General features: G+C 51.3%; 1 protein-coding gene across 1 annotated transcript; it reads left to right on the forward strand.

Moving 5' to 3' along the window:
• The first annotated feature begins 2599 nt into the window (after positions 1-2599).
• Positions 2600-10080, forward strand: bmf2 (BCL2 modifying factor 2). The gene is made up of 4 exons (XM_061813050.1): positions 2600-2663; positions 4590-4763; positions 6324-6538; positions 7386-10080. Exons 2-4 carry the CDS (start codon positions 4598-4600, stop codon positions 7479-7481), a joined length of 477 nt encoding a protein of 158 aa, XP_061669034.1. The 5' UTR covers positions 2600-2663; positions 4590-4597; the 3' UTR covers positions 7482-10080.
• Positions 10081-10649: the final 569 nt, after the last annotated feature.

The raw sequence follows: 10649 nt of genomic DNA on the forward strand, positions 1-10649 counted from the left end.
AACAAAACAACATTTTGGGTGTGGTGCCTTTTTTTGTGACATTTTGAAGGTGGGGGGGGGTCTCAAACAAGCGAGTGAGGGGCAGCTCGTCGTTTGCGCGACAATAAACGGAAAGAAAAAAAAAAAAAAACAAACTTCCTGGCCGAGCTTGATCCGAATAACTCCCCTGGGGCGACTCCGCGTTATCAAACGGTGGAGCTCAGTAACCTTCTGAGGTTTTTGGGTTTTTTTTTTTTGTTTTGTGCCGGCTCTTCCTTCCTCTTTCCACCGTCGCCGCGAGGGGTCAGCGAGTTTTTTTCCGCCGTCACGACGCATCCGTCACGCATTTGCCAGTCTCGTCATTGATATTATTTCCAATGTGCGTATCATTTTGATTGCGTTCGGGCAGTCGCCGCCGCCGATGAGAACGCGAAGGCCTTTTTGTACTCGCGCTGCATCACGTGACCGCCCCCTTGTCCGCTTTGCGCCACTTGACGCGCACTCGCTAAAAATCGTTGCAGAGATCATCTCTCGTGATTGGTCCGTTTTAGTCACGTGCTGTGATGACTTCCGCCGCCGCCTTCGTGACCAATTTCAACGTCTCATCCGCATCCATTTGTTTGAGTAGACACGCATCCGCATTCGACATTGTTGTTGCTTTGATTCTTGTTACGGAAGGGAAAGGAAAGGAAAAACGGCCACCAAAAATCCAGAGGAAACTCCATCCTGTAGCGCCACCCCTGACTTGGAGGAGAACTGCAGTACATTTTCAAAACTGCGACTATGAAGAAGCCATCTTAACGTGTTGCATTCAAATGCCTCCAAGCAACATAGCCAAGTACAAAAGCAAATCCAGGGCTGCATTCAAAGAAATGGGCCAAGTTAGGTGTGGAAATCTCTCAAACTACTCAACAAGTCCGAGCGAACCGCTGTGAAGAATGAAAACGGCAAATTTAGTCCATGTAAAATAATCCAAATGTGTTCCGTCTTACAGGGACTGAACACAAAAATGAAAATGGCAAATAAACAACATGAGAGCAGTTTGGGTTAGCTCCGCGTGGGGGCAAAATGCTCTGCCTAAACGGGTTGACACGGAAATGAAAATGCCGAGTCAACGGGACGAGCTTTCGGGTTTGGTGCCTGCCCATCTGGAACGGCAAAGGGAACCCGAGGGAGTTGAAAAATTTCCTGCAGACAGTCGACCGGTGGGGCCGCATTAGAGCGCCTCGGTGTCAGCTGCGAGTGCACGCATGTCAGTCAAAGAAAGACGAAAGCGCTTTTTTTTTTCTTTCTTTTTTAAGTGCGGCTTTGGGCCGGCGCTGCCGCTTTCGAGTCGCGTGGCAAGCCAGAGATATTTATATTTTCCAGCCACTGGAAACTATTTTCACGGCTAGATCGAAGATATGACATCCATTTTTCCAAGTCGTCCTAATGGAATTTGATTGAGAGTTGAGCCGGACGCGCTTTCAGCGTAATCAGCGGACCATCCAGCATTTGAAGGCTGAGGAAATCGATTGATTTTCAGCCTCGTTTTTGCCAGTCCCATTCAAATTCAACAAGACATTTATTGTATTCGATTGGGCCGATGAGTCACGGGTACTTTTCGCCTGGAAGCGAACAAAAAGTTGCGCCGCGCAATGATTGCGGCCTTGCATTTTGTTGCCTTGACAGCACAAAACGTCGCCGTCCGCGGCAATTGGGCGCGTGACGTCACTCAATCTCCGAGCAGCTTCCAATCAGCTGAGCGGAGAAACAGAAACAGAGAGCGAGCCGCTCACGGTTGCTGCTCTTTTTTTTTTCCCCATAAATCGTTTTTCTATTTTTTTTTTTTTTTTTTTTGTCTCCTGCTTTTTGGTTTGTGTTTTTTTTTTTTTTTTTTTCGGCCCTCCACGTGTCAGGCCGGACTTGAGAGGGGGCGGGACCATAACAAAGCCTCCGATTGGTCCGCGGCCTGTCACCAGCTTTTGGCGGCGAAAGGAGAGATTGTTGTTCTCTTAAAGAGGAACGCACACTTGTTTTCTTTCGTTTTGTTTTTCTGTGTTTTTGTTTTTTAACTCCTCAAATCACCAATGACGACCGACACCCTAAACAATATCAGAAGCACTGATTTTAATTTACAGCCTCAATTCCAATGTTTCATCGCATTTCTTTTGCTTGCGCAGTTTTCACTCTGTGTACCCAGAAAAGAAAATATTATTGATTGTTGTCCAATAATCAGATTTCGGATTCTGTGTTGTCACGTGAGAGGCCTTCAGAATGAGGAGTGCTGGCCCTCGTCACTTTTCTGTTCACGTGTTGAAATTTGACGATTCCTCAAGTGACGTAAAAGGCTCAAAAATAGGAATTTTTAATGACAATATTTAATATCCACGCATATATAGGCGCTTCGTCGGTGCTGCATGCGGTATGTTTATGAAAAAGTGTCGAGGGCCGGAAAGGGGCGCGGCCTCCGACGAAGGCGGGCGGAGTCTCGGCCGCCTCTGCAAAACGCGACCCCCCCTCGCCCGCCTCTCGCAAACGCAAACACGCCGACGAGCGACGAGCGGAGCTAAAGCTTGGTCGGTGGGAGGGGAGAACAAAACGATCAAATAATAATAATAATCATTTTTTTTTTAAAAAAAAAAAAACATATTGCCCAGGCGTCAAGATAGCACCCATTGGAACGGAAAACGCTTTTGCGGCCGGTGAGTTCTTGTTGTTGTTGTTGTTTGTTGTTTGTTGGTTTGTCGGCCGGCCGGCTTGGTGGGCGAATCCCGGCAAAAAAAAGGCTGCGCGCTCCGGGCTGGACTCGCCGTTGTCGGAGGAGTGCGTGGACCGCGTGGACTTCGTTGTCGCCGTCTTAAGGAAAAGAAAAGACTTTCCAAGTTTGTTTCGCGAGCTTGCGATGAGCGCAGGACCCCCACCGGCAGCCCCCCCCCCCCACCGCCCCCCCGCCCCTCTCATTCCTCTGATTGTTAAGTCGGGTGTGTTCGGCGTTCAAAATTGTTTTAGTCGTCCGCCGAGTTTAGAGTCGCGCAAGGAACCTTCGCCCGCGTGAGTCGTGCACATTTGCCGCCTCCTTCCTCCGTGGAACTGTCGAGTGGACGTCACGCAAAAGTGTCACACCAGACAAAGTGGCGAGGCGCGGCCAAAGTCTTCATCGTTCCGGAACATTTATTTTGTCACCACCAACGCAGTCTCGAGAAAATGAAAAAGAAAATCACGAGCGTCGTCACGTCAGCGCAGCACAATTGAGACTTGCACCCGTCGCGGCTTCTGTTTTGTGGCCCGCGGGGAATGCCAAGCGCGTCCCAGCTTTGTGGTGGCTGGCAGGCCTGACCCCCACCCCCGAGCTGGCCAATCGCCGCGGACCATCCGGGTCGCGCCCGGGATCGTTAACCTTTGCGGTTGCTCTCGCAGCGATTTGACCCAGTTTTTGTCGTTGTTTCGGCCGCTTTGACACGATGAGGTCAACGCGGACACGTCCGCTCGCTTTATCCGCGTTCAGCTTGCGTTCGTCAGCCCCGTTCGCGTGCGGGCAGAAGAAGGTGAAGGATGACGGACGGCGCTTGAACGTTGATGGAGCGGGAGCCGTTATCGGCGGTCGGAGTCAGGCGGCGGCCGTAGGCGCAACTTTGGTTTCGCGCGTCGTGCGAGGGAGCGGCCCGCCGTCGATCGCGAGCGGAGGGGAGCGTCTTGTTGTTGTTGTTGTCGAGCAGCCGCGGTGCGCGTGAGCGAGCTAATCCGCTCAGCGGCTTCCTCGTGGCGGCTTCTTCCCCGATACCGCGGACGTCTGCTACTTGGAAACCATCAGCATCGGCGGCATCACTGTCGGCTAACTTTTAGTCAGCCTGCTGTTCAAGTATTCGGCGACATTTCAGCTGGTATTACATGTTTTTGTTTTTTTTTTTTTTTTTAAAAAACAAAACAAAACAAAACAAGCAAATCAACTGTTTAAGTCAAAGATGCAAAAGGCATCTCAAGGCCGGAAGACAACACGGTTGGTTCACTTTGCGCGGATCTGAAGCTCGTCAACACTTTTTCTTACATTGAAACTTTTGGGCTGGAGGATTTTGGGTTGTTTTTTTTTTTTTTGGTCTTCCAGTCATCAGTCGTTGAAAAGATTGAGCAAACCTCGGGAAGGTGCAGGTGGCGGCCCCTTTCCAACGTGTTGACCTGACCCGTCGCGGCCCGATTGCGCGAGGCGTCCGGTCCACGTGGGTGTCCGGGGGGGGGCGATTACTCGCAAGGCGCCCGCGTGGATGTTTTGGCTGGCCCTCGGCAAGTCGGCGCGAACGGCTTCTGGCCGCCCACGCGGGGTCTTTCCATACATTCCTGCGCGCCTTGTGAACCCGCGCTGAGCCGCAGGCCTCCGTGTTTGAGTTGAGCGTGACCTCCCGAAAGCCTCTTAGCGGGCATTCCAGTGACTCGTGATTTATCGCCAGCCGTTTATTGTTGACACACTGCGATGGTCTTCCATCTGCCGGGGGCAAAGTTTCCGCTGATAACAGCGCACGCTAGTTTTCATTTCCTTTTTCTGTTTCCCCTCCAAACAAAATCGCGCTGCTACGAGCGGAGTAGCGCTGGTGCGAAAGGCTTCAACTTTCCGCTCCGTGTGGCCTCGTCCGCAGGGCGTCTGATGGACGATGAGGAGGAAGACACGTCGCGGCTCCGGCCCGCCGCCTTCGGGGGCTTCAAGTGCGAAGAGCGGCCCAGGCGGCTGGACTCTCGTCCCGACCGCGACGGCGTCGGCGTCGGCGTGCCGGCTCTCGCCTCGCGGCTGCAGCATCGGCTTCCCTTTCACGGTAAGGAGTGCGTGCGAGTTGCGGGCCCACCCCTTGAGGGCGGAAGTCAAGAAGCAGCCTTCGTTTTCCACATTTGAATGGACACACGTTCTGGATAAAAGTTACGTAATGGCGACCGCTTGACGCTCCAGCCGGGAACCGTCACTTCATTGCCATTGTCGGCGAACGTTAGTTACGTTCAGGTCTGGGAGCTTTTCCTGGTACTTCATGGTACCAATATATGATGTAGTCCCAGAAAAAACGTCCTCGTTCTAATGGACAATGTAGTATCAATGTGCAAGCCACATCATTTGGGTTCCGCTGTGCAGTATTTACAAAATGAACGGAAGGAGCAAAAACAAATGCCACGTTGTGAAAGATTTAAAAAAAAAAAAAAACCCAAAACGGTCAGACCTCCTGTGCGTCCGTTTCAATCAAGTAAAAACGTTTGGCTCATGTCCCGCTTGGCGCAAAGTGGATTTATGTCGTGCACGCGCAAAGACGCCCTCAACTCAACGGCACAATCGAGCCACCGGTTGAACTTGTGCATCGTTTTGCGACGTCCTCATCAAATCGAGTCAAGCGGCGGCGGCTCGTTGAGTCAGCGTGACGGTGCGAGCGCCGTTGCTCCGGGTCGTCGATCCGAACCAGTAATGGACGTCACGCTTCTGGCTGGGCGCCAAACGCGCACGCTCGCCCGGCAAACTTGCCCGTACATGGGCACGTGACGGGGGGAGAAAAAAAAAACAAACGACAACAACATCATCAACATTCCCTCGGAGCAGAATCGCGGCGAAACTCGGTGACATCGCCGGCGGGCGCAAAGGAGTTCACAGAGGCGTTAAAAATATGTTTTTCCATCCGCTCTGCGCTTTCGGGACTCTTGCGCTGTTCCTTGAGGAAGGTCAAAAGTTTCCTTCCGATGGAGGATTCGCTCAAACCGGTTTCGCGAAGTATCGCCGGTGGGTGCTCCCTTCAGTCACCAGGTCAAAAAAAGCCAAAAAAAAAAAAAAAAGTCACTGTGTTTTAAAATATATGGAAACATAATTCAAAAAAAAGTGTCAGTCACACACACGTAATATTTGTGGGTGGATTTTAGGCTTAGACAAGTTTGACAACCGCGAGCAAAACTATTAATTTGGCTTTGGAGGTAAGGACGTCAAAAGAAAATATGAATTTGTCCGAAAGAGAACGCCCAGTTCAATTTGTCGTTTCGATACTTTTTTGAAGGATTATTCCAAAACGTTTTGCTCAACCTTCTCCTTTTCCCCGTCAGCCATTTTGGAAATGACGTCATGGTCAAAAAACGGAGAGCTGTGTATGAATTTTGGAAAGGACAACATTTTTTTAAAGGCTTGGAAAATGGGAAAAAAAAAAAAAATAGGGAAGCTGCAGTCGGCGTCCAGGGTCAAAGGCCAAGAGCCGGAAACCGCTCCCGTGACAGGTGACCCGGCCCCCGGCCTTGGTCATCAATGCAAAACAAATAATAATAATAATGGAGTTTGATTTTGACGTGACAGCCGTTTGCGCCTCCACATTCTTATTTCGAGCCTGTCAGCACGCCCGATGCTTTCCTCCTAGGCAACGCGGCGCTGCGCTCACACTTCCCCGCGCAGTTCCAGCCCCTGGAGGATCGGGGGGCCCGTCTGGCCCCCCGGGAAGACGGGCAGGAGGAAGAGGACGGCGGGCCGGCAGAGGGACCCGGCCGGGGGCGGGCGGGGCTGAGCCCGGAGGCGCAAATCGGACAAAAACTTCGGGAGATCGGAGACAAGTTCCAGCGGGATCACGTTGACCTGGTAAGTAAAAGTAAAGCCGGGCCAGGCCAGGCCAGGCCGGGGTGTCGGGCGGGGGGGGGTGGGGGGTGGGGGTGTACGCCTCGGATTGGGAGCCGGTCGATGGCAGGACGCTTAAAGACAAGCAAGGAAGGGTTTCAATTTCCAATGTCGGCGTACGGACTGTCTGTTTGGTTGAGCGACAACAGTCGAGTCTTTCCTGTAGGAAAGTGGGGGCGTGGCGCAAGGTTCACTAGCGGGCCCACATAAGTTTATTGTATAGAATGTCAATATTGTCTGGTCTGCATTACAGTGAAAGAATGGCGGGTCTCAATTTTAGGTGTTGCACGTGATGAGGAGCAGGAGATGTTTCAAATGTCACACGACCGCTAATGAGCGTGAGCCGCGTTTCTTCTGTGCCGCTTTTCCTGTTGACGAGAAGGCGTGGCTAGGCCAAAGAGGCGGGGCTTGTTTCAAAGGAAAACAAGCTGGACAAAGCGAAGCGCCATCGCCTGCGCCTGCCGCTCTAAAAATAACTTTGCGACGAGGGCGTACGGCGGACTCTGAAGTGTGCTCGACCCCCACGGCGACGCAGATAAGCCGTCCGCATTGTCCCGGCAAACAGCTCGCAGAATAACGTCTGCTGTTGTTTATGATTTCTGCCGCGCTGACCGACCGGGTCTGCGGGCCGATTACGACAGAGCGCCGTCACTCGGACGAGGATTGTCCAGATGTCCTGAACGTGCGTGGCGGGCCTTCAATAAGGTTCGGGAACCGGAGCGGCCGGTTCTGATGCCCGTCCCGGCACCTTCCTGGTTTGCCTTTTGCAGCTTTCACTTCAGCCAAATGTTTTGTTTTTGTCGCTTTGCAGTTGCTGGGACAAAACTTGCCCACGTGGATGCGCCTGACCATGGCGGCGTTGGGCTTCCTGTTCCCCCGACCTCGTCCGGTCCCTCGGCACAGATGAAGGGCCGGACCCGCCGCCCCGGCTGTAACGGGACCGGACTTTTTACAGACGGCACTGGAAGATTGAACACGGGTTTTTGGAGTTTTCTTTTTACGACGAAGAGATCAAGAAAAAAACAAAACAAAACTGTTCCCCGCTGGACGGAGACGAACGGCCTCTCCATTTTTTTTTCTTGTTCAATAAGAAGCCATTGAGAGATATTTTGGAAATATGACTTGTAAGATGACTTATTTTGTACAGCTTTTTTTCTCGTCGTTGTTCTCGGAATTGAACTCTCAACATCGGTCCCGGGAATGCCTTAGGCTTCGAAAAAGCGAGGGCGGGGGGGCGGCGGGGCTTTGGCGTATTCCTCGTAGAATAAGAAGCTCGACTTCACTTTTTTGACGTTGTGCCGTCCGCCGGCCGTCAACGTGACGTTTTGACGGCGTCGGTCAGTCTCCGCCGTGGGGGAGGTGACAAAACTTCTTTCGAAGCGAGAGGATGAGCAATATTCCGAAAGCATCGATCCAGGTCACGTGAGGCGGGGTACACGCGTACCGAAAACTGATTTGTCACACGCGTCGCGTGACGCGAGGACCTTTCCGGAAGCGACGCGTCCTCAGCGCATGTTTCGCTTCAACTTCGCTAACTTTTTTTGCTTGTCATTTTTCATCCACTGTATCATCTTTTCTCTCACCGTGGCGACAAACGCGAGCGACACTTTTGGAGTGTGGAGTGCTCAAACTTGTCCTTGTGAGCGCCCACCCCCGGGGAAAAGCCACTCAGGCAGGCACGGGGAGGACATGCAAACTCCACACAAGCGGGGCCCCGATTCGAACCTCTGTCCTCGCAACTGTGAGTCAGATGCTCTAACCGGTTGCCTCACCGTGCCGCCATTATTAAATGGCGTGGCGGGCCCTGTCTGCCCCCCGGGCCTCGTGAACGTCCGCGGGAGCGAAGGAGCGCATGAGGTCCGAGTCTTAGAAGCGGGCGTACCGAGACCGGACTGGCGGGAGGCGCCGTTGTCCGGACTGCCGCACAATCCCAGACAACAAGTAGCAGAAGAAGAAGAAGAAGAAGAAGAAGAAGAAGAAGAAAGCGTGACGATCTCCGGCGAGGAGGAGTCTCGCTCGGCAGGGCAGGTTGGCCGTTTTCAGCCCGGACGATCGCTCAGGAAAATCTTTCAGAAGCAGGCGACAATCAGGAAATGCTTCCTTTGATGGCGAGCCCCCCTCAGGCCAAGTTATCGGTAAACGTGTACCCCGCTTTTTTCCACCCTTGCGGCCCCCAGTTTGGGGGACGTTTTACGATCGGTTCAGACCTGATTTTTTTTTTTTTTTGTCCTACTCGGTTCGGTTGTTTCGCGAAAGCATCTATTTGTCGGTTTTCCAAGCCGCTTATCCTCACGAGGGGCGCGGGAGCGCATCCCAGCTAACTTGAGGCGACAGGCCGTCCCCGAGCTGGAATCGACCCCACGCCGCCCGCACCAAAGTCGACGCCATTTTGTCATTTTTGGAATCAAAAGAATCGCTTTGAATTTTGTTTCCTTCCAAAAAATTTTCATTTGCCAAAGAAGTATTTGGCGCCCTTGAACGGCCGTGCTGGTTGGTCCAAATTCTGGCATTTCAAATTTGCGCTTTTACGCGAAGGGACCGCCCTCCCCAACCCCCCCAAGCAAGAGAAAATTTCTCCCCGAACTCGTACGTCAGGGCACTGCACTGCTGTATGCGTGTCAACACACGGCGTGAGTGTGCAAATATTTGGCTGCAAGCCGAATATTTTCTTTGTGTTGAAAATGAACATTTTTTTTTCTTTTTTGTTGCTTTTGTTTTTAGATGGAAGGGTTGACAGCTCGATTCCTTTTTTTTTTTTCCTTTGTTTTCTTATGTTGATGTTCGCTTTGCCAAATGCGGACGGGCGTTCCGCGTCGGGCGTTCCGCGTCGGGCGTTCCGCGTCGGGCGTTCCGCCTCGGGAGCTCCGCGCCGTGCTGAGCCAATTTGCCGTTTTTCCGTTTTCTGCCTGGCTCAACGCGGCCCGGAAGGAATTTTTCTTAATTTATTTGCGTATTTATTTTGGGTTGTACAGCAGCAGCTAGCTCGGCGGTCGCGGTCGTCGGTTGCCGAGCCGGGGGCGGGGCCTGTGCGGCGAGGCGGGCGCCCTTTGACCTTTTCGGGGGGCCTTTTTATTTTTATTTTAGATTCCTCATCAAGGTATATTGAATTGATCCTAGTGACATTTTCCCCCCAAATATTTCAACTTTATCCCCCCGCATCTAGTTCTGTCTTTATTCTTGAGCTCTGCTATTTGGATTTTTTTTTAAATTCCTGCAATATTTAATAATATTTCTTTGTTTTTTCACACTGGTAAAGATATATTTAAGAAAAAATTGTAATGACTATTGCTGTAATTGCATCTATCTTCTTGAAATGTTATTCCCTCAACGTTATTCACATTTTTTCCACGTCATATTTTGTCTAAAATTGGGATTTGAAGTCATGGTAATATGCAGTACTCACTCAATTTTGGCCCGGCCAGTTTTCTTCCTGAAAGCTTTTGACAACTGGAGCGTTTTGGGGGGTTTTCCCCCAGCTTTTTGTTTGTTTGTGGTTTTTTTTTTTTTTTTTTAACCCCCCCCCCCCCCCGGACTAAAGCCATGTGCCTCGCGCGCGTTCTCCCCGCCGAACTCAACGGACAATCAAAAGTGTACGAAAAAGGTGCCTTGCGAGGAACACGACGGCGACTTTTTTTCCCCGACTGTTTGCCCTCAACGTCAACTGTACAAAGAAACGTGTCGGCGGTGGCGGTGGCGGTTTTCCTGGTTTTCTAGTCCCGTGCTGAACTTCCTTCCTGCTTTTTATTGGGAGACGCCGGACAAGGCGGAATGAGTTCAACGCCGCCGCCGCCGCCATCTTCTTCTTCTTCTTCTTCTTCTTTGGGTTGAGCCTTTTTGATGAGACTTCAGGAGAACGAGTGCATCCAAACTGTTAAGTGCTGTATTTTGATCTTTTTTTAATTTGTTTTTTTTTTTTTGGGGGGGTGGGGGGTTGTTTTATACAAGTTAGATAAGAGTTTTGACACAATTTGTATTGAGGATTTTTCAATTTTTCTAAGACAAAAAGAGCAACTGAAACCACCGGGATGCTCTTTCTTTCTTTTTTTTTCTACAAAGGCTTTTTTCAATGTGGCAT

Source organism: Syngnathoides biaculeatus, chromosome 23 (assembly GCF_019802595.1).
Source record: "Syngnathoides biaculeatus isolate LvHL_M chromosome 23, ASM1980259v1, whole genome shotgun sequence".
Classification (NCBI taxonomy): domain Eukaryota; kingdom Metazoa; phylum Chordata; class Actinopteri; order Syngnathiformes; family Syngnathidae; genus Syngnathoides; species Syngnathoides biaculeatus.

Excerpts from the sequence above, each read along its gene's own strand:
- bmf2 (XM_061813050.1), top strand. The coding sequence starts at position 4,598 with ATGGACGATGAGGAGGAAGACACGTCGCGGCTCCGGCCCGCCGCCTTC. Across the intron at positions 4,764-6,323 it reads GCATCGGCTTCCCTTTCACG|GCAACGCGGCGCTGCGCTCA; the intron begins GTAAGGAGTGCG and ends CTTTCCTCCTAG. Across the intron at positions 6,539-7,385 it reads AGCGGGATCACGTTGACCTG|TTGCTGGGACAAAACTTGCC; the intron begins GTAAGTAAAAGT and ends GTCGCTTTGCAG.